Source organism: Emydura macquarii, unplaced genomic scaffold (assembly GCF_026122565.2).
Source record: "Emydura macquarii macquarii isolate MOO-44397 ecotype Brisbane River unplaced genomic scaffold, CSIRO-AGI_Emac_v2 contig_306, whole genome shotgun sequence".
NCBI classification, from domain to species: domain Eukaryota; kingdom Metazoa; phylum Chordata; order Testudines; family Chelidae; genus Emydura; species Emydura macquarii.
In genome coordinates this window covers 2,202,303-2,226,148 of record NW_027130443.1, presented here as the reverse complement: position 1 = coordinate 2,226,148, position 23,846 = coordinate 2,202,303, and the positions used below count along the sequence as shown (strand labels likewise).

Here is a 23,846-nt window from a genome sequence, read left to right as displayed (position 1 = left end):
CCGCACCTCCATTCAAAAATTTTTAGGGGTCCACAAATGAAAAAAGGTTGAAAACCACTGGTCTAAGCCATGAGACACAGGTTTAAAGATCCGAGGGTCCCAGATTTTGGATGCACTTACAAATGAAGAGTAATCTAGAAACTCAAAGGCATTTAAGCACTTCCTGGTGTCTTGCATGACATGTCTAAACACCCTTCCATTTTCCACTGACCCCACTCAGGAGGTGGAGATAGGCCAGGTCATGGGCTTTACAGCCTCAGTGACTATACCAGAGAGGGAATGAAGAAGAGCCTAGAGATTGCAAGGCTAGTCCTCCTGAACAGCAGCGAGAGGTACAATGCCAGGAGAGAAAAAGAAACAGTTACTTATTGTAACTCTGGTTCTTTGAGATGTGATGCGGATGTGTGTTCCAAGTAAGTGTGCGTGCGTGTTGGTGACTTTTGCCTAGCAGTACCCGTAGAGGGGCAGTGCTTGCGCCTCATATCTGTAGCCCCTCCCTGGCTCTACGAGGTGGTGTTGCCCCAACCCCCCTGGTCTTCCGCATCGAGGAAGACTCCAGTGCAGAAGGGACAGAGGGTGGGTCATGGAATACACATCTGCATCACATCTTAAAGAACCACAGTTACAGTAAGTAACCGTTTCTTCTTCTTTGAGCAGATGAAGACGTGTATTCCAAATAGGTGACTCACAAGCAGTACCCCTTGTAGAGGTGAGGCTCAAAGTCTATCGAAATAAGGATCGGAGGACCACTCATCTGCTCTGGAAGATGCAGTGATAGCACAATGATCCATAAATGTATGTATGGATGACCATGTGGCCGCCCTGCAAATGTATAATATGGAAATGTGCTCTCATTGAATGGGGCTGTATCTGCTGAGGAGGTGTTGCCGACGCTATTTCATACACAGTCCTGATACATGATGTTATCCAGCTAGTGATGGTCTGCACAGAGAAAACTTGTCCCTTCATGCAGTCCGCATGTGATACGAACAGGTGAGTTGAAGCACAAAACAGCTCAGTTCTGTTCAGGTAAAAGGCTAGACACTATCTAATGTCTCACATATTCCTCTGGGGAGGAATGCAGCTCAGGGAAGAACACAGGCAAATATACAGCCTGGTTCAAATGAAACTGGGAGACCACTTTGGATAGGAACTTTGGGTGTGGTCACAGCGTTACCTTGTCTTTGGAGAACTGCGTGTAAGGAGGCCTCACCATCAGGGCCTGCAACTTACCCCCTCTTGGCTCGGTGATGGCTATCAAGAACAGTTTTCTGAGACAGGCGAGGCAGTGGATAGGAAGCAAGGGGCTCAAATGTAGGCCCCATCAGAGCCATTAAAACTGTGTCCAGGTCCCACAAGAGGACTGGCTCTCAGTTCAGTGGATGCAGGCACAGAAGTCCTTTCAGAAATCTCATCACCATAGTGTTGGAGAAAACCGATTTCCTCTGGATAGGGGGATGAAACGCTGATATTGCTGCACTCTCAGGAAACTGAGTGCCAAGCCTGATTTCTGAAGGTATAACAGGTACTCTAAGATATCCTGGATGGAAGTCCTGTCAGATGGGTCCCACAGCACAACAAAAACCTCTTCCACTTCCCTAAGTAAGCTGTCCTAGTGGAATACTTCCTGCTATTAAGTAGGACCTGTTGGACAGTTTCTGAACAATGCTCTTCCTCTCGTTCCGCCATGCAGCAGCCACGCCGTAAGGTGCAGGGAGTTGGTCGCTGGATGGATTGTGGTCCCATGTGGGGAGGTTGGGATGAAGAGGAAGTGGCATGGGAGACTGGACTGACAGAGCAAGGGGGTCGGAGAACCAACACTGTCTCAGCCACGCTTGGGCGATAAGGATGAGTCTGGCTCAATGATTTGGAGAAGGACTAGAATAGGAAGGAAGGCTTACAGCAGTCGACTGCCAGCTGCAGTGGAAGGCGTCAGAGAGGGACCCCGGGCTGAGTCCCCCCCAAGAGCAGAACAGGCAACACTTCCTGTTTTCTCTTGTTGCAAATAGGTCGATTGTGGGGATGCTCCATGTTGTGAAAATAATCCTAAAGGCACAATTCCCCTTCAGGGACCATTCATGATTCAGGGAGAAGATACTGCTGAGATGGTGTCCATGAGATGGTCCTGCACCCCTGGTAAATGGACTGCTACAGGAGTGGTCCTCTTCTATGCAGAACTGCCACAGGTTAATTGCCTCTAGGCAGAGTGACCCGGAGTGGGGTCCCCCTTGTTTGTTCACATAGTACATGATGGTGGTATTGTTGGTGAGTATGTGAACCACTGAATGCCTGATCCGGTCCTGGAAGGCATGACATGCCTTGTGGACGGCCCTCAACGCTAACACACTGAGATGGAGTGAGGCTTCCTGTTCCAGTCACTGGCCCTGCACCCTCAATGAGTCCAGATGTGCCCCCCAACCCAGAAGGGAATCGGTGGTAACCACAGACTTGGTCAGAGAAAGCCAAGTGAAGGAGACTCCTAGTCACACATTCTGTGGGGACTCCCACAAACTTCAAGGACTCCAGGACTGGTGGAGGAAGACGAATCAACCTGTCCAAAGAATGAAGAGCAGGGTGGTACACCATCCTGAGTCACATCCAAAGAGGGAGAAGATGCAACCTGGTGAACTGGACAATCTGGGTGCACGTGAACATGTCGTCCAACAGGCTGAGACACATGTGGACCATTGTGGAAGGCTGAGATAGAAGACTGAGGCACAGCTGTTGAATTGCCTGGAAGAGGTCAGTCAGCAGGAATGCCCTCGAATTTGTGGAATCTAACAGGGCCCCAATGAACTGTATTTGTTAAGTGGCAGCCAAGGTTGACTTTTGCGGTGTTTAAAATGAGTCCTAGATGGTCGAACAAGTGTAGCGTGGTGTTGACATGGGTGAGAGCCTCCTCTCTGGAGCTGCCCTTCGGCAGCCAGTCATTGAGGTAGGGGAAGATGCAGATTCCCTTCCTCCTGAGATATGCCATGCGGGAGGGAGGAGAGAGGCCAAACAGGAGAACGGTATATTGAAAATGTCATTCTCCTAACACAAAACAAAGAAACTTCCTGAGACTCAGTAGAATGGCCCCATGAAAATAAATGTCCTGAAGGTCCAGAGCAGTGAACCAGTTGTTCTGAGACAGGGCAGGGAGAATAGCCGAGAGAGTGACCATACAGAACCTCATGTATTTGAAGAATTTGTTGAATCCGCAAAGGTTGAGGATGAGCCTCATCCTGCCCTTGGATTTTCGTATGAGGAAAATACCAGGAGTAGAAGCTGTGACTTCAATATTCCCTTAAAACCTCCACCACTGCTCCCAATGCTGTCACAGAGCTGACCTGCTTGGTGAGCAGCATCTCATAAAGAGGAGTCCCTGAAGAGGGATTGTGGGGGAGGGGGAAGAAGGGGTGTGGAGAGAGACTGGATAGATCAAGACCCAGTCATTGTAAAAGTGGTCCAGCCTGTCCCCAAAGGAATGGGAAGACAATGAGGGTGGAAGAGTGACAACTGGAACGGTGCTCTGGACCTTAAGACAACCCTAGAATCCTCAAAGTAATGCAGGGTTTCATTAGTCTTGTCTGAAAACAAGGTCTGGCGACCCCCAAGTTCTGGAGCCAGGAAGCCCTCCTCATAGTAATCGCAGAGGCCTGCGCCTTGGCTGACATGTCTACAACATCAAGGGCCAACTGCAGCGACATCTTGGCCACCAAGTAGCCCCTGGTGACAAACGCCCAAAACTCTTTATGAGAGGCCTCGGGAAAATGGTCCACAAACGTGGACATAGTCAACCAACTGAGAGTCATGTTTGGCCAGCAAAGCTTGCTGATTCACAATCCTCATCTGTAGTGACAATGAGGTATATACCTTTCTGTCCAAGAGGTCCAGCTGCTTAGGGCACATCTACAGATATAGCGCTGCAGCAGCGCAGATGTACCAATGCAGCTGAGCCACTGCAGTGCGTCTAGTGAAGACGCTCTGTGCTGACGGGAGAGAGCTTTCCCGTAGGCATAATAAAACCACCTCCACAAAGAGCAAAAGCTGTGTCAGTAGGAGAAGCTGTGCACAAGAGCACTTATGTCGGTGTAATTTATGTTGCTCAGGGGGATGGTTTATTCACACCCTTAGAGTCTCTGTCCTTGGGGGTGGACTTGAACCTGCCCTATCATGCTCGGTCATTCACTGCCAACCACCACGGAGTTCAGGGCCAGATGGGAATAGAACCATTCATTATCACTGTACAGGCACAAAATAGCGCTTCCCCAAAGTGGCGTAACCCAAGGACTCTCTCAGGTTCGAGGAGCATATCATTAATTGGAAGGGCTAAACTCCCAGGGACAGAGGGCTGGAGAATGTTCACTAGTTTATGGGTATTCTCCTGGAGAAACTCTGCTTGTATTCCCAAGGATGAGGCCACTTGGTGTATAAGGTCTTGGTACGCCTTGAAGTCCTTCAGAACTGAAGGGGAGGATGAACCAGGCAGCACTGTGTCATCCAGCCCTTGGCTGAGCCACAGTTGGGTCCTGCTCCTGGAATCCAGACATGGAAACTCTAGAGGCTCCACAGGAAGCGGAACCATGGGTGTCTGGGCCTGCGGCTGATTCGCAGCCACCAATGTTGAGCAGGCAGGTGATCTTGCTTTTGACTGGGATGATGAATGAAACCTCTGGGAGTGAGGAACTTCCCACTGAGTCCAAGGAGGCCACTGATATGGGTACGGCATTGGTGCCAAGTCGGCACCAGACCAGGTGCACATGCCAACCCTGGTAGCCATACTGGTTCACTGGTGGCCTTTGGACCTTCTCAGGCAAAGTGGAGTGGGAGGATGCCGATGCCGACTCTGAAGCAGAAAAGCCCTGGGACATAGGCGGAGCAACCCTGGAGGGAGCCAGAAGGTGATCTAACTCATCTGTTGCCCAGAATGAGATCATAATCGGCACTCCCAATGAAGCCACTACCGCATATGTCTGTGCCGCAGACAAGGTCGATCCCAAAGCCAACAGCCATACCAGAGTGTCTGAATGTCTTGATGTCGAGGATGGTGACAACGGCCACAGAAGCATCTGCAGTGTTGATTGCTGAGCTGAGGAGGGGCCCAGTACCGAGGTACCAGATGCCAACTCTAGTGCTGTTTCCATCCCAAGCACTGGAAGCAGTGCATCTTGAGTGCGGTGCCGAGGGTTCGGTGACACACTCCATCTGTGGGGCCATCGAAGGTACCAGTCTTGCAAAGTCTTGGACCAGCAATGAAGACAGGACTGAAAGACAGAGTAGGTCCACTGCAGCCTGGTTTGCTGACGTCACAGATATAGTCGGTACCAGCATCATTCCCATTGGTACCAGACTCAACAGACACCTGGAGGCTGGAATCGGAGTTGACGGTACAGACTTTCTGCCTCCCTACTTGGTACCAAGGGAGGGTCAGAGGTACCCGCACTATCCCACGCGCTGGAGCCAATCCCATGCCAGTCTGTGCTCTTCTTTGGGAAGGCAGAAGAGTCGCCCTGAGACCTGGAGTCCTCACAACTGGTCTTATGAAACCTTTTCTTTGGTCCCAATGATGGAGAGCAGCTTCTGTGCGCCTTTTCAGAGAGGCGCCTGCTCTGAAATGAGAACATCCCAAGCCCAAGAGTGATCTGCAGCCTGAGGAGGGCCTTGGTACCGGGGTCAAACAGGTGCTGGCAAGGAGGCCAGGAAGGACCCCTGTCCGAGCAGGGTGTGGACATTAAGTCAAGGGGCACCGGGAAGTAACTCAGGGAAGTTAGCAGCTTTCCTGAAGCCACAGCATGAGGCTTTGAGCCTATGCTGCGATGTCTACACGGCTATTTTTAGAGCGTTAGCGTGAGTCTCTCGAGCCTGCCACTCACACAGGAACTCTGGCGCAACAGGGGACTGAACCTGGGGCTCCTACTTCTCAGGCTAGCATTAATCCAAAGGGAAAGTCATTTCACCTCTGTGCCTCGGTTTCCCCATCTACCCAATAGGGACAATACTTCCCCGAAAGTGCTCCAAGATCCTGGCTGAAGTGCACAGTGCATCATATCACCTTACCGTGTGCTTGCTGATGAAAGGAGCTGGCAGCAAATCTCATGTGAAAATGGGAAACCTTTAATTTAGTCAGGTGAAAGGAGCTTTTCTACACAAGTGCATGCAACTGGGCTCAGAGACTTCTCCAGCCTGATGGCTCTAAGGAGAACGACATGCCAGCTCTACCTGTCTAGGTCCTCATACAGCCCCCATGGCATCTGGACTCGGTCACTTTACCTCTGGTACATGCAAGTGGATGTGGGAGGTCACCAGAAAGTCAATGGTGGACTTCTTCTGCATCAGGAAAGCTCGAGCAAATGTGTAAGCTATTTTGGCACTCTCTTTCATCACATCTCCCAGCTGTCCTGTTATTTCAAGGGACCCATCCTTGTTCTCCTTGTCTCTGGGTCGCCGCAGGGATGTTTCAATAAATAGAGTGGAACCTCCTAAGAAAAATGAATATAAGAATCTTTAGAAGAGTCCAACAAGAACCAGACTAGTGTGCTGTTAACTGTTTGGGTAAATTAGTTTAAAAACCAGACTGACACTTTATCGACAGTCTCCAATCAGCAGTTCAATCGGACCCAGTAAACCACCAGAACACTTGCAACTCCTACCCAATGCAGGCAGCATTTCTAGTCCTTTGGATCCAACAGGAACAAGGTTTGATGGCTACAGATTCCTTCCCTTACAATCCCAAAGTGTCTTATTCTAAAATGCTTTTCTGACAAACCCATGTACTTGTCTAATCCATCAGGGCTATTGGAAACATGTTACTACACAGATTCTGCCTGCATTTTCCTCTGAAGAGCTCATGCCATTTGGATAGATCCAGAGCAGCCCTGCTTTTCAATCCCAAAAATATTTAAGTGCCTCCTCACCACGCTCACAATCTTACTGCTTGTTCCTGCTTAGCCTGTCTAGGAGATTCAGCTCTGCAACCCTCTGTCAATCAGGGGACACACTAGGGCATACACCAGTCAGAAACTGAAACATGCTGGCTCCCAGCAGTAGCTTGCGCCCATCACTCCATGTTCATTTTGGTGACTATTTTCCCTTGTACACAACTTAGCCCTCTGGACTATCAGGAGCCCCCTCTCACAGAACACTAGTGGGCAGCAGCACAGCCCGTTCTTTAGACTGAGCCAAGAGGAAGCAAGTCTTCGGTTAGACACGGCCCAGGTGCCATGGTGCACCATGCCAGTGAAGTGTGCCTAGGCAGCACCTCATGCTGTGGGAAGAGAATGGGCTCATGCGTGCACACCTGCAAAAGCCTTTAAATTCAGAGAGTTCCCCCCCATATGGAGTCTTAGAGAAGCAGCACACTGGCTTGATGCCAAGAGGGGTCTGATATGAGGGAAGAAATGAGCATCAGCTTTCAGCAGAGAGCGAGTCAGGAGTTAAAGCGGCCACAGGAAGGAGTTTCACTAATGCTAGTAAGGTTCTCCCATTGGATCAAGAGGGGGCATTTTACTTCCTCTCCCACCGCTACTTTCAGAAAAGAGGCACGGAAACTTCAGAGGAGCAATACTTCAGCTACCCAGCTGCTGCTCCCCATTCAGCACCAGTGACTCTGCCTAACTGGGGAAAAGAAAGTGTGTTTCTCCAGGAAAGCATGAGCACCGGTGACAAACGCCCACCTTGCTAATCCCCCACTGACTCTGCTACCGCTTACCCATCGCTGTCCAGGCCAGGCCCATCACCACTCCAGGAGGAGTGAGGTCATACATCCGATCCACAGTGAAGATGGGCTTGCCAACAAAGTCCTGCAAGTTTTCAGCCGTAACCTCAACTGTGTCTGCTTCGCCACTGACAATCTTATAGGCAGATTTCCTTAATACCTGTGAAAGAGTGATTAGTTACTGCAGAAAGCTGCCAAGGCAGAAAACACACAGAGGAGGTCTTGACACTCAGAGCACCCTCACCTTCTCCACCTGCTTCTGCAGGTTTCTCACTCCGCTCTCCCTGCAGTACTGCTTGATAAGAACAGTCAGCACATCAGATGAGATCTTGGTCTTGGTTTCATCCAAACCACACAGGACACGTGCTTGAGGGACCAAGTATCTCTGAAAGAAATTAGCCACCATGTGTTCCTGTTAGTGCTCACAACTGAATGCTTGGTCGTCCCATTTCACCCAACTTCATTCTGCCAGTAGCTGAATGAGTGCTTTCTGGAGATGCCTAGGACTAGTTGCCAGTGGAAATCCAGTATTATCCAGTTGGGAGGGTTGGTCTGTTATAGACCTGTTTTATGTGGCAGTGTTCCTTGAACACTCTACCTAAGCTGACTGGTGGTGCAGAGCACAGATGCTCAGGCTTACTCTGCTAAAGTACCGTTTTCTTTCATCTGATGCAGTTCGTGTACAGCAGCCACTAACGGTTCAGTAGTGAGGTAGCTTCTCACCTCTGCAATTGCAAGTTTCTCTTGTGCGACATATCCCGACACATTGATCATTTCCATTCTGTCCCGCAGCGGCTCTGGGATGGTGTCTGTCACGTTGGCAGTACAAATAAAGAGCACCTAAATAAGACAAGACAACCTGTTAGGTGTTTCTCAGGGGCATGCTACTTCACTTTATTCTATCTTTGAGAACTATTCTTGAGTTCTATCCTCCTGCTGTAGGGAAGTCAGATCTCAAAGCAATGTGTTCTCTGTCCCCAAGTCGAGTAGTCACACAGCACACGTTGGGAAATCAGAATGGTCTAGTGGGAGCCTGGGGAAGCTGCTTTTCCACTGTAACTAGAGAACAGGGACCCTAATAGCAGCATGTGGCAGAAACCCAGATGAACATCCAACCTGAAAATCGCCCTTGCAGCAATTCCGAAAGCAATTACACAGCAGGACACCAGCATTCTGTCGCTGAGAACTAGCCCCTCTTTGGCCAGTTAGAAGTGGGCAAGGAGGCCCCATGCTCGCTAGCTGGCAGAAGATGCTACGAGAGCAGCATACAGTTGGCTCACAGCCCAAGGCTCAGGCGCTCCTGGGCATGGGAGGTACCTAGTTAGATGGAATATTTTCAGCATGGTGTACATAGGTTTGGACCCACAATCAACTCCAGTTCAAGAGATTTACGTGAAACCCCTGTCTCTCAATTACATCTCCCTTATCCCAGGGAGCGTGTGCGGTCCTGCTACCTTGTTCACTGACTCCTCAGCAGTTTTAATGGCTAGAGTCTGAATAGATCTGTAAGCTTCCATCTTAAACGCCCAACTGAACAATACCTTTGATAAATCTACAGGAACATCAAGGTAATGATCCAAGAAGTTAGAGTTCTGTTCTGGGTCCAACAGCTCTAGAAGGGCTGAGGATGGGTCACCTTGATAGCCTCGCCCGATTTTATCCACCTACAAGTGATAGAAGAATTTAAGGAAAAGCAGTAGAATAAAAAACTTCTGACCATGATTCATTTTTATTGCAAAGGTTTGACAGCATTTGTTTGTGACGAATAACTTTTCACACCCCTGCTCCACCAGAGTGTGCTTTTTCACAAAGACCATGTTACTCAGATGCACCCAGGCAGCACCAACCAGCCCCCATGGCCTCTAGGAACTAGCAGACATGGCAAGAAACAGGTTGTTCTTAGTACTCACAGGAAAAAAGTTGTACAAAGGTGAGACGTGGGCTTCAAAAGAGTCAGAGGGAACAAAAACGTGTGGCAGCAGCACATCAAGAGCTTGCCGCTTACAGCAGTCCTGTTTCTTTCTTTGAAAGAGAGGTGTCTGCTTTGGTGGGCTAATCCAGTGTCATGATGCCAAATGCAAGACTTGTCATCAACATCATTTAAAACTGTGTCAGGGTCAGTGATGGATTAATCTTGACTTTATTATACTGCAACTTAATACACTTTGCTTGCTTTCTTGAACTATTTTTTCATGCAGTGGAAAGTGTTGGGCTGACAGCCCAGAGTCCTATAACTGCCTCTGAATCAGGTTCAGCATAGATGTTGACAAGGTAAGCTTCTTATCCCCCATGCCACTGCCTTAAATCCAACCTTGAGGGATTTCCTCCCTAGAACAAGAAGGAAAATTGGGGTTTTGTGCCCATTCACCTCCTTCACCACCTATACTGAGTCTGCCAGTGAGTGTTTGTACATGGGGATGCCTCGGTATTGGCTGATTACACTGAGTGTTCAAGGGCCCAGACAGCAGAAACAAGCCTGATCTGAAAGGCCTTAACGCAACTCTCTAAATTGACACGTGTACAAAGGGAGACTAAACATCTGAGTTAACAGTCTCAATGCCTAAGTGATTTAGGAGCCAAACCCCACTGAAAGTCAATGGGACTTTGGAGTTTTGGAAAAGTTACCCTTGGAGTTTCCCTGTAACCGGGGGGAGGGGGGTGTCAATATCTAATGTTCTTCAAATGGAAGAGCCAAGAGAAAGATCAGATACATCACCTCATCGATCAGGATCAGGGGGTTTTCTGTCTTGGTCTTCTTTAAGCACTGGATTATTTTCCCTGGCATTGCTCCAACATACGTCCTCCTGTTTTACAAGAGACCATATTCAGGGCAGAGAGACGGGGTACTGCACAGATCAGACAAAAAAATCATGCAGCTGAGGGAATAATGTGCTCGAGAGGTAGCTCTTCACTTTTTTACCTCTAGCAAGAATATTTTCACTGACTGCTCAATTGCATCCCCATCAAAGACGCATCTCACCTAATTCTAACAGCGGCCAGCGCTAGAGACATGTTTGGGGAACTTGCCTGGGCTACAGTTTTATTTCTTAGTTTATGTTTGTTTTGTATTTTGGGATGATTGGTTTTTATTCCATTGTATTTTGTGGAGAATCTCAATGCATTTTTTATACCAACAAGCAGAGAGGGCAGAGCAGGGGTTTCTTCATGCCCTCAGCTGGGGATCAATCTACACCCCACAGCAAGGTGTCGCACAGTGAGCTGACCCTTTATGACATTCTGGGCTCAGTCTCACATGGGTCTAATTTGCCTCCCAGAGATCATGTGACTGAGAACCAGACCTGCTGGGAACTGTTTTGGGAGTTCTCTCCAGGGACCACAATCTGGGGAGGGCAGGAGCAGTGGAGGCTTCCTGGCTGAAAGGCTGAATGTGTACACAAACAGAGAAGAAGGCACCATAGGAAGTGGCCCTGGGAAGCAGTGGATCAGAACAGTTTTCAGTGTCAGGATGGTGGCCCAGGGTCGAGAGTCCAAAGCCAGGGGGTTCACGGGGGGGGAGGTATAAAGGCCCCCTACAGCACCAATGAGAGAAGTGGGGCAGAAACCCCTGCAACAAATGGAAGAACTGTTTAGAGCTCAGCAGTACACTCAGATCCAGGAGCAGCTGGGTGCGGGAGAGGGACATCATTTTGTTTAGCTGGACTTTTGTTTTAATTCCCAAAGGACTGGATACCTCAATCTGACTAGAGCCTAAATCACATTAGAGTAACTGGCACTCTAAGCAAGAAGGAGCTGGTATCCACGAAGAGGCAGAGGCCTCAAATGAGGGGTAACTGAGGCACCAATGCTGGATGGGGAAAGACACTTGCACAGCAGGATTGAGAACCTCTGAAATATGTTTACGTCTGTCTCCCTCTATATTTTGTGGCAGGGAGTTTCACAAGTTAATTTTATCCTGCAGGCGTTGCCCTTCCTTTTGCTATTTTAAAAATGTTGTTTTCATTTCACTGAGTGGCCCTGGTTTCCATACGACAGGAGAAGGGGAACACATGCCTGGCTGGTGCTCTCACTTATTGTTTTATTTGGAATCCTCTTGTTCTTGTCCTTCCCAAGCGGACTAGTCCTCATCTTGAAATCTTTCCTTAGACAGCAGCCCTGATCATACCAAAACCAGCATGCAGCCACATTCCAACACATCAAAACAGCATCGCTCGTCTCACCATAATTCAATGGTGTCCACATTTACATCGGCGAGCTTGTTAGCTGCACTGCAAACAAGCATTCGGGGCTGAGGTCTGAGGTTTCATCTTAGATGTATTTCCAAATAATTTAGGATGTTTAAAAATGGAAGTTCCTAGATTTGGATACACTTGTGGAATGATGATGGCTTTGTGTGGTATGTTCAAATATCACTTACTAATAAATAGTATTGAAGACGTGTGCGCATACCTATTAAATACTACATGGCTACTGCCTAGGCACCGTTAGCCAATACACACATCATGTATAGTTTACACCACATTAATAGGTATTTTGTTCATGGTATTAATATACATTGGGGGGGAGGGGGAGTGTTGGGAAGTTATAGTAACTGAATGTGTATTGTACTCCTCCACAGTTCTGTTCACCCATGTCACGCATCCCACAACACTTTGCAAAGCTGAAGTCAGCTTTGGCATTAGAAGATAGGAAGATTGTCAAAGCCAAGATAAATGAATGCTGTGTCCTAGCACAGGTTGGAATGTACCTCTCCACACCCAGTGGTTTGGAGTGTAATGTCCAAAACAGAGATAAGAAAAGTACAGAACAAATCAACACGTTAAGGAACTGTTACAAACTGGTGGGTTGGATTTTAGTGACTTGTAAAGTCATACTATAAATACTACTAACTGAAATGAATATCTATGAAGCAAGGTGGGTGAGGAAATATCTTATTGGTTCAACTCCTGTTGGTGAGAGAGAAGCTTTCAGAAGTTGGTCCAGTAAAAGATATTATCTCACCCTCCTTGTCTGTTTAATATCCAGGGACCAACATGGCTACAACACCACGGCATATATCTTTGAAGCACACCTGTGTAAGGTGAACACAGTGTGAGAATGTGCTTCCCATGGGAGAGTCTGTACGTCTCCTTTTCGCACTGTATTGCTGTGTCTGTATGCAATACATTTGGCTACGTTTGCTTACTTGGTCTCTTGAACATTTTTAAGAATGAACCGCAAATTTAGTCAAACAATTGGCTAAATCCTTTAGTCAACAGCACTTTATATAGACTAACTGGAAAGCTCTTTGGGACAACGCTATAGTGCAGACAGAAAAGCAGAGAGCATGATGTACTTTTTAAAAGAAATTCATTTTTAATTTATCTGTTTATTGATTTTAAAATCCTGCCCAGGTCATCACTTTAACTGCTTCCCAAAGATAAATCTTCTGCTATATACATAGGGTTCCTCTCTTGAAAATAGGAATTTAAATTACATGCATATCTGAACTTCAGCTAGGTCACTGTTTTGTAGAGGTTGATAAAAACTTGTTGGGGTGGGAAATGCAGAGTTAAACTGACCTGTGTCCTTTGATTTCTGCCACATCGGTCATTCCTCCAACACTGAAACGGAAATACTCTCGATTTAAGGCTCTAGCGATGGAGCGGGCAATGCTGGTCTTGCCAACCCCTGGAGGGCCATAAAAACAAAGAATCTTCCCTTGGGTTGATCCTCGCAGCTGGCTGACTGCTATGAATTCCTGATGAACAGAAGATGCATTACAGGCAAATACAGGGCAGCCCCACATTCAATCAGGAGAAAAGGAACATCACAGTTACATTGAGGAAGTTTTTTGATAATGCAGGGCTGTAGAACTTTACCTGACACCAATTATACCCAAGGAGATAAGTGAGAAATAGCTCCTCAGACAGGATATTAGGCACATCCTCTCCGGGCTGCAGCACACCAGGCTCCCGTGGGGCAACGAGGTGACAGCTGTATTTGGAGCTCTCCCATTCCCCTGCCTGCTGTGATGGAGCTGCCTCTCCCACACAGCTTGGGAACTGAGGTTCTGTGCCTCTCTCCTACTCGCACTGGTCCTTACCCGCATCTCCCAGTCAGTGTGCACTCCCCCTGCTGTTCAGTGTTCCTGAACAACTGCCCCATTGTGAGGGACAGAGAATACACACATCACAATGCCTTTTCTCTGCTGCAAAATGAAACTGAACCAATACTCACACGTTTCATTCTGCAGGACATAGCTCAGTTTCACCCAGTTGCAGAAGCATGGTTCTCTGGTTCCTACCAAGTTACTGTAACAGATGGCAGCTGCACAGAGAATGGGCCTGTCTGTCTACCACAGAGGAGCAGCTTGCCTCTAAGTGGTCTGAGGTTGTTTGAGCACAGGGTACCCCAGATAGTCAAGGTACATACCATCCTCGCTCTACAGTCTGAACTCTGCCCTCTGAGTGAAATCTCAGCTGCCCCTGGCAGATATCATAGCACTTTATTCTTCCTGACAGTAGGGAGATGCTGTGTGAGAAACTGTCAGACTGTGTCCTCACAAAGGCAAAAGTCTCATTTAGGGCAGGCTTAGAGAACACCAGCTAGCTGCTCCTGGCCTATGCTCAGCCTCTTCACCTGCTCTGCACAGATCAGCCAATAGTTACCTCCCTTTGTTCCAGAGTGCATCCTTAAGACAAGCATCATCACCTGCACTTTCCTGTGCCCTGTCATGCATGCCACCAGTGTGCTACAAATCCCCATGGCAAGAAGAGACCATTGCGCTCCTCAGGTGGCATAACACAAATCATGTGGGACCAGGCAGACATGCTCCAGTGGCTTGTGGAGCTTCAGGAGGAGCGGAGGCAGGACAGAGTCCCGCTGCAGCCCCTCCATAATCTTCTCAACTGAGGGCTTTGCTGCCCCACTCCACCCCTAAGAGGTCTCGGAGATTGGCCAGGCTGCAGTATGTGCTAACCTCCACACTACTGGAGGCGAGCAGAAAGCAGCGGCGGACACACTGACAGCTGGCCAGCAAGCTACCACTCTACCCCTTGAGACGGTGAATGAACACTCCCCCCACCTTCCTCCATGACTTGAATGTTCATAAATAAAAGTTTGCATCATTTCAACACATTTCTTTATTAAATCATATCTTGTTCTGGAGAGATTTGGCGGGTACAGATATCAATTGGGGTGGGGGGGATGTTCAGCAAAGGCAAACAAAAAACAGGAACAGAAATCAGTCCTGCATTTCATTGCAGAACCTGGTTTTCAAAGCTTCCCTAATGCAAAGCGCTCCGTGGTTCGCTCTCAGTGTACTGCTGGCATCTGGCTGCTCATAATTGGCGGCCAGTCTTTCTGCCTCCACAGCCTAACCGCAGGGGAACCTTTCACCCTTCACTTCACACACATTATGAAGAACACAGCACGCAGATATCACCGAAAGGAGGTTCTTTTCACTCATGTCTAGCCTAGTGAGGAGACTCCTCCATTTACCCTTTAAACACCCAAAGGCACATTCTACAACCATTCTGCAACTGCTTAACCTGTTATTAAAACATTCCTTGTCGCTGTCAAGGTGACCGGTGTACAGCTTCATTAACCAAGGGAGCAAGGGGTAAGCAGGATCCCTCAGGATCACTATGGGCATTTCCACACCCCCGATGTGAATTTTTTGGTCGGGGAAAAAAGTGCCCACCTACACATTAGAGAATGGCCCTGAATTACGAAATTCGTGTGTCATGCACCTTCCCAGACCATCCCACATAGATGTCGGTGAAACAACACTGGTGATCCACAAGGCCCTGCAGGACCATGGAAAAGTACCCCTTGCGGTTTATGTACTCAGTTGCTAGGTGGGCAGCCACTAAGATAGGGATGTGCGTCCCATCAATGGCCCCCCGCAGTTTGGGAACCCCATCGTGGCAAACCCCTCCACTATGTCCTGCACACTTCCCAAAGTCACTATCCTTCGTAGTAGAAGTCTATTGATGGCCCTGCATACTTGAATCACGGCGGTGCCCACTGTAGCTTTACCGACTCCAAACTGATTCCCAACCAAGCGGTAACAGTCTGGGGTTGCCAACTTCCACAGAGTGATAGCGACTCTTGTCCACCGTCAGAGCTTGTCTCTAGCGAGTATTCACGCGCTTCAGGGACGGGGCCAGCTCTGAGCACAGTTCCAGGAAAGTTGCCTTTCACATACGAAAGTTTTGCAGCCACTGGTCATCATTCAACAGCTGCATAATGATATAGTCCCACCAGTCTCCACAATCTCCTCTGTTTGCACTGTGCAGAAAGAGTTTGGCAGCCTCCCAAAATAAACGACTGCACATGAGCATTCTGGGTCGGGCTAATGCTGCCTCTGGAGCAGCACCAGCAGGCAGTGTTTCCCTGGACCAGAACCAGCGCTCCACGGACTGCAGATGATTCGTTACAGCCTGCAGCAATCAGGAATTGTTCTGCTCAATGGCTTGTAGCAGGGCTGCCTCGGTGGCATTGCTGTTGTCTGTGCTTTGGCTTCTTGCTCTACTTTGAAAATACTCGATGATAAGCCGCGATGTATTTTTGACGCTCACAATAATAGTGCAGAGTTGAGCTGGCTCCATGACTCCGCAGCAATGGCAAGTGTGGGGAGTAAAAATCGCCGCGAAAATACTTATCCTGTTTGTTTGGGGGAAGAAGAGAGGGGCAAGCAGCGCTGCATCCTGGGACGATGACACTCGTCCCAACAGCCACCGCGGCTAGTTGCACTGTGGGATAGCAACCCACAGTGCACTGCTTTGAACGTCAAAATAAGCGTGGTGAGTGTGGACGCACAAGACTTGTGCAAACAGCATAGTGTGTACATGCTGCTGCGACTTCTAAAAATCGGCTGCTGAAAGTCGACTAAAAGTAAGTCGACTTCCCTTGGCAATGTAGACATGGGCCTAAAACCTTAGTAATAAGTAAACTTACCCTTCCTACCCTTCTACAGGCAGTGCCACTAAAACACGCTGCCCACACACCCTACACCACCAAATGGTTCATGCATCTTCTCCATCAGACACAAGGGAACAAGTTCTACAGAGCCACCAGCCAGACATTTAACCTGGATGCACAATGCCCCCTAGAACGGCATGCGCTGCCTTACCAGAATTCGCTTCTTGACATCATCCATTCCATAGTGATCTTCCTCCAAGACTGCCTGAGCTCTGATCAGATCCAGGTTCTCCTCGCTGCATTTACCCCACGGGATGGACGTCAGCCAGTCCAAGTAGTTCCGGGTAACACTGGCAGCAACATACAAGAAAAAAAGTCAACATCGCAAAACTCAACACACAAGTGAAAGAGAAAGCTTCATTAAGATGAGTGGGATTTAAACTGTCCTCATGGGGGGGATGGAAAGAGGATAGAATGTCACGTCAGCTTTGCCATAGGGAGAATGGGTAGCTATGCCTAGATTACAGCTGATTGTTGCAACATTGATTTGAAAAATATGAACGCCTCTATTGCAGAAGGCCTTTGACAGATGGCAGGGTAAAAGCCCTTGGACTAGGAAGAGCCTTTTCTTTATCATTTGAAATTGTTCCAGTTTGGCTGAAACAAATGGTTGAAAATTGCCTCTCCTCTGTTTGCGCTGTGCAGGAACGGTTTGGCAGCCTCCCAAAATAAACGACTGCATTCTGAGGTCGGGCTAATGCTGCCTCTGGAGCAGCACCAGCAGGCACTGTCCCAGGAATGCCGGGGAGGAGCTGCCAAGGCAGATTTAGAGGGAGTGGGAGAAAGTTTCCAAATTGGGCTTCCCCTGACCAAGCATCCCCTAGCTACTGGGGAGGGGAGGGGAAAGTGACAGCTTGCCCCATTGCCCCCAGCTCCAGTCTCCAACAGCCCATCCCCCTCCATCTGGGATAACAGCCTTCTCCTGCTGCCAGTGAATGCAGTTAGTTCGGTAGCTCAAGTGGCCGCTGTCTGTGCTGCGGTGCTGACTGTTCACAGTTCAATGCCGGCTAGGAGGGTGAGACCTGTTAGTTGTATGTAGAAGTTTGGTATTTGCTATGCAATAGTGGGTCTCAAAAATACCCAATGCAGTTGTGGGTCCCTTAGTAAGAGGTGTGGAAGCATTGCTCCACGCTCCTGAAAGCCCACGTCAATGAGTAACCGATTACTCTGCAAGAGTGATTCCACCCTTTGCAAGTCCCATCCCGCCCAAGCATTTTCAATGAATCACCAAGAGTTATGCTGCTGAGCCCCCCCATGTGACAGATTAGCCTCTTGTTTACTTCACATGGACTCTAGAGCCCTCTTCTGAGAGCCAAAGCTGAGCTGATTAGGCTGTGAGCATTATGTAAGCCCTGCGCAGAGGAGGGGCGGATGGGACTATGTAACCCTTGCTCACCCCATTAGGTTGCAAGAAATCATTTCTAGAACTCCCAAAGAAAAGAGTTGATAGTAAACTGACACTCTGGGAACAGAATCAAAGGAACAATCATCAAGAGGAACTACAATAAGTCCACAGGAGAGAGTTCAGTTCCCCTTTCATTTCTGGGTACTGATTCTACACAGTGCAATGAGAACACTACTGTGGAGCATGGAGAGCAATCCCACACATACCACCACGAGCCGGCCCCCTCACCCCCACATCACTCCTGTGTGCTTCCTGTGCGCTCCAGAAATGATCCAGGGAGCTGACCTGAGTATGCAGCTCTGAGTGGACCAGAGCCCTGCCCTCACTGGGGAGCCCTGTCAGTCCCCACAGCTCTGGATGGGAGGGGGCTTCCCCCGTACACCTGGGGCAAGGAGTGCCAATTCCAGTGAGCAGGGCACCTGAAGGGGGTGGGGTGTGATCCCTCCCAGGGGACCCTTCCATGTGTCCCCAACACTCTGCTGGCAGAGGCCATGGACAATCGCAGAGCCCAGAAGCAGCTGCTGTTCAGGGGGGAATTCTCCACCCGCCCTGAGGGCTGGGACGTCAGGTGGGGCCAGGAGAGTTGGCCCCTTCACAACCCCAGGGGGAAGCTCACTAAACATGGAGCAGTGAATTGGGGTGGGGGAGCTGCCAGGTGGGGGCAATGGAAGATGGGGTAGGGGGAGGAGCATGGAGGTGCGAGATGCTGCCAGGTGATTTGGGGGCGTGTATGGGGGAGGGCACTATTGGGTGGTCTAGGAAATAATCACAACAAATGCTCCTGATATAGTCGGCTTTTTAGATTTTAACCTTCAAAAACGCCAAGAGCTTCCAGGTGCCTAAGTGGCTCTTGGACTCCCACAGACAGTTGTCCCCACCTCACCACTGACATCTGAAACAGCATCCCTCGGAGCAGGGTACACACACGCATACCCACACACTCCACCCATCATGCACGGCTGGGTCACAACAGGAGACAAAACGCAGCTGGTGGGTGCCCTCAGTGAGAACGCTGGGAACCCGTGCTTTAGGCACCCTGTGGTGTTGCACACTTTTCACACACAGCTCTGATCAAGCCTCACTGCACTGAGCATTCGCCTGCACTCACTTGAATTCCGAGGAGTGGTTGTCCAGCAAACCAAGCTTGTTCAGCTCTTCATCAATCACATCCATGACATGTTTTGGCACTACCAGGTCCTTTAGCCGCTCTCGAAATTTCTCCTCTATGGCATCTTTATCCTCCTTCTCTAGGCCTAGCTCTTTCTTGATAATCTTCAGTTGCTCTTGGAGAAGATACTTGCGATGAGTCTGCTTGATCTTCTCCTCGACCTAGACACAACGTGTACAGCAACTTCAACTTGTTCCAATTAACATCCCCAAACCAACACCATATGCCTCCAACCACTTTCCAAATGGATCTGAATGACCTGAGTTCCCCAGCAAGAGAAGATACAGATACCCTTGGAAATCATTTGCAGTGTGGTTCTACTCAAAGATTCTAAGAAGAGACTAAGAGCAGCATTGTGGAGTCTCGTGTCTATTGCATTTCAGGTATTTCTTTGTCACACGCACTCAGTTTACAAGTAAAGGTGGCTCCGGCAACTTAGCATCATCTACTTCCCAGCTGTTGGAAATCGTGCCGAGGACCTTTCAAAGCACCGATGTCTAGATACTCTCCTTTCTTGCATGTTTTGTAAGAGTCAGTCACTTTACAGGAAATGACAAGTACTGGCTCTGTTGCTCAGGTGTTAAATATAAAATGATTTTTTACATTAGAATGAATGTCATATTGCTTTAATTTTATTTATTTATTTAAACTAGGAATCTATGAAGGATTTCTCCCTTGAGTGTGTATTATTTTTAAAACCAAATTTATTGTTTTGAGTCTGTGTGTACAATTCTTCATTGAAATTAAAGCCATAGAACATTTACATTTACATAAAGTTTCTGTAAATTAAAAGCAAAGTAGACTTGTCAAAGGTATACATAAAGTACTTTTTGTGATGCAGTTTCTTCATTTTCTCATAATCTACAATGGATGGCCAAGTAATTAATGCAAATTAGTGAGGTTTCTACTGTACAAGACTAAATACAGATGACATTGTTCAACTGGGAGACATGAGATGCCACCATATAACTGCTATTACTTAAGCTATGTCTACGCTATTGCTTATGTCGGTATAACTTATGTCGCTCAGGGGTGTGAAAAACCACCGAGCGACATAAATCACACTGACATACGCACCAGTGTGGACAGCGCCATGTCACTACCGCCACTCATTGGGAGTGGTTTAATTATGTCGACGGGAGTGTTCTCTCCCCTCAGCACAGTGACTACACTAGAGATCTTACAGTGGCGCAGCTGCATCGGCACACCTGTGCATGTAAACTTTCTAATCAAAACAACCGGAGTCCTGGAGCACTTTAAAGACTAACAGCATCTTGCATCTGACAAAGCGGGTTGCAGCCTACGAAAGCTCATGCCTGCAGAAATTAAATTTGTTAGTCTTTAAAGTGCTACAGGACTCTTGTTGTTTTTGCTGTATACAGACTAACACGGCTACCCCTCTGGAACTTTCTAGTGGAGACAGAGTCTTGGTGTTCACATATTCTGCAGTGATGAGTGTGGTATAAAAACTTGTAAGATAGGGTATGTGCCTCATTCCTTTCCAGACTCACCTCCCGTCCAAGACGCTGCTGGAGTTTACTCAGCTCATATTCCTTCTTCAGGAGAGAGAGAGCCTTATAGAGCCGTTTGGGAATCTGAAAAAAACCAGCAACAAAACGTATCTGCAGGCTCATCACAGACCTGTCAGCACTTGGGGAGAAAGGCTATTGCCCAACGACAAAGGCACAAATGGAGGCTGATGAGTTGTCACAAGATTCTCCCATGAATCTACAACTCTCCAGCATCCACAGTTCTGGTGAGACTGCTGCAAAATAGCTTCTCCACTCGCAGGCTGGAGATATGCATGCACAGAAACACACCCAATGGCTTCAAAGCATAAGGGGTAATGAAGGACAATCAGTCTGGGCAGCCAACATCTAGCAATCTGGAACTGATGGGAAAACTCAGCTGTTTGCCATCAAACCAGATGCAATATATTCCTCTCTGACTAGTGGACAAGTCACCCCTCACCGATTCTACTGTCATTCCAAGAGAGGAAAGAAGATAAAGATTTGTTTTACCTCCCAAAGGATAACTCAGGCTGATAACAAGGGACATATTTTCAAAGAAGAGACAGCTAATGTCCTCCTGCAGTGCTCCACCCCTCCCACAAGGATACAAGGGGGTAAAAGGACTCATCCCTTAGCAAGGGAGCTCCATTTTATGATACCACTGGATTATTCCAGGCTTTGATCAATTTTAAACAAATTTTTGTTTTTTTACCTAATACAGTAAGTGTCATGAGATGGCCAGACTCATCACCATTCAAATTTAGCTCGTAATAGAGACCATCTCTGTTTGTGTAACACATACACAGATTTTACTGTCCATTGAAATCAACTGATCTCCAAATACAGAGCTAATGTGTCTTCAGTGTAGAGGACACTAGAAAAGTCATGGCAAGGAATGATGTATCTGCTTTGAAAGAAGCAGCTGTACAAGGGGATTTATCAGTTAAAAGTTTCTTCATCTTACATTGGTTTCTTCCAGGATGTCCTGCAGCTCGTGCGACTCTGCCCCCGTTAAAGCTGCACCCATGTCACTCAGGTAGATTGGATTATCTACCACTCGTTGCCCTGCCTGCATCATCTGAAGCACAGACTCTCTGAAAAGGTCAATTAGAAACAAGAATCAAAAGATCTAATAAAAAATAAATGTTTCCTTGATTTAATAGTCTAAGAATACCGTACTCTCCCATCTACCCAAATGGCCTAGGGGGCAACTGAAACTTTCGGATAACAGAGTTCAGATAAACAGGCATGCTATTTTAATGCTTTAGATGCAACGCAGGGTTATGCGGGGGACACTGTGGATTCAGATAATTACAGTTTTCAGATCATTGGAATTATACTGCACCAGAAATTCTTCAATACAGCTAACAAGACAGGAGAGATGAAACAACAGTTCAGCATTTCAGAGTGAAATAACTTCATTTTTCAATCCAACTCAACCAGTGCTCATGGGGTGACTACGGTGAGGAATTAATGGTGGCTAAAACCAGCCTTAATGCAGGCAGGATCTATGGAAGTGTCCCCCACCCAGCTCGGCAGCACTTCTGCATCTCAGGACTCCTAAGCGTAGGCTGACTGTTGTGGCAAGCTTTTGTTATAAAACGTCTTATGCTAAGACCCATGTCAGGTGACCAAGATACATTTCAACCCAGGTCACCAATTAAGGTCAACGGTTTTAGCCCATGCACTCCTCAGCCTGCCCGCCTAGATATTTAAGTGTTATATTTTTAAAGCTGTCCTTTACTATTATCTTGTTCAATAAATCTACTTTCGTCCTGAAGCAAAATCCCATGTGGGAAACTTTCCAGTTACTGCTGTTTGTCGGTTAAGCTACAGCGCACAGACATTTACTGAGACTAAAAAGAATGGCTTCAAGTGCCTGAACACGCCTGAGAAGAACTGCTGAAAGCCAGAGATTGAGCAGGATTGGATAAAAGTACCTGTAGAGAGGGTTCAAGGCAATGATGTCCCGGATTGTTTTGACAATTTCTGCAGTAAGTGCCTATTAAACAAAACAACAGAGTCTGAAAAACACAAATCCTGAGTGACAATGCAAATACGACATTCTTCCCTCCTCTCATGCCGGGGCCCAGAAACACCAGTAGGTGGGCAGGAGTCCCTGCTGAGTGTGTCCATTTCACTCTGGTTGTTAAGAAAGCTCTCCATCCTCCACTTCCCATCATTCTGGGAGGGGGACAGAAGACTGGACTCTTGCATGGAGTGAGCTCTCCCACACCTTCATGTTGGCCCTTCAGACAGGACCCCTGAAAGAAGTTATAGTCATTCTTTAGCCAAGCTAGTTAAAACAAATGCTATTTAATCTATTACACTAATTACATTAATATACATTAATAGACCTATTACACTAGATGCATGCACCGCATAATCCATCCGTAGTGATGTTAATTAGGGGCCAGGCGTCCTGAGCAATACAGCTGTTGCAATGAGAAGGGTCATTATAATGGGATTAACATGCAGATATGTATATTAGGACTATAAAAACCAGGCACCGTCCATGGGCAGAGTAAATGAACCGGTTGTATAATAGACTTGTAAACACCACATGCAGGACACCCCAATGGTTCAGACACAGATCTGGACACACACGCTTGCAGCACTAGGCCTGCGTGATTTCTTCACTTACTTTAACTTCTTCTGTGATCTGAAAATCTTCATGAACAACATTGTCCACTTCTACCATGAGCACTTCTTCTGGCGAGGCAGCCACAGGTTCTAGCACCAGCTCCACCGTTTGGTCCTTTGGTTCGCGCTCTTCTTCAGCCTCTTTCTTGGAGCGCTTCAACTTCCTTCTTACTTTCTGTTTGTTCTCAGGTTCAGATTCTTCAGGATCAACCTCTAGTTTCTTATTTATATGAATTCTGAAGACCAAGAGAAGACAGTTGTAACCAGCACTGCAAGTCTCACATTGGTGTATATGACTACACTACCAGAATGGGGAGAGACAGCCTTTTGACTGTGAACAAGTGGTGTCAAAAATAGCCTCTGGGTTATATTATGATGAGGTTTAGATTAGGCTTCACTCTTTCTAAAATCTCTATCAGGAACAATCACTAAGAATCAGGTTGCTGCTAAACTCCTATGGGATTTGCCAAGAAACACTAGAAAGAATAAACTGAAGCA

General features: G+C 47.7%; 1 protein-coding gene across 1 annotated transcript in view; it reads right to left on the bottom strand.

Moving 5' to 3' along the window:
• The window catches only part of LONP1 (lon peptidase 1, mitochondrial), a 45,169-nt gene that overhangs the window by 5,809 nt on the left and 15,514 nt on the right, over window positions 1-23,846 (bottom strand). Inside the window, exons 4-16 of the mRNA XM_067556903.1 lie at window positions 23,350-23,584; window positions 22,646-22,707; window positions 21,670-21,799; window positions 20,706-20,789; window positions 19,135-19,355; window positions 16,773-16,911; window positions 13,216-13,394; window positions 10,413-10,500; window positions 9,238-9,360; window positions 8,420-8,536; window positions 7,941-8,081; window positions 7,691-7,856; window positions 6,253-6,461 (exon numbers count right to left, since the gene is read on the bottom strand). Of these exons, the coding sequence (XP_067413004.1) occupies window positions 6,253-6,461; window positions 7,691-7,856; window positions 7,941-8,081; window positions 8,420-8,536; window positions 9,238-9,360; window positions 10,413-10,500; window positions 13,216-13,394; window positions 16,773-16,911; window positions 19,135-19,355; window positions 20,706-20,789; window positions 21,670-21,799; window positions 22,646-22,707; window positions 23,350-23,584 (1,894 nt within the window). The remainder of the gene's footprint in view (window positions 1-6,252; window positions 6,462-7,690; window positions 7,857-7,940; window positions 8,082-8,419; window positions 8,537-9,237; window positions 9,361-10,412; window positions 10,501-13,215; window positions 13,395-16,772; window positions 16,912-19,134; window positions 19,356-20,705; window positions 20,790-21,669; window positions 21,800-22,645; window positions 22,708-23,349; window positions 23,585-23,846) is intronic.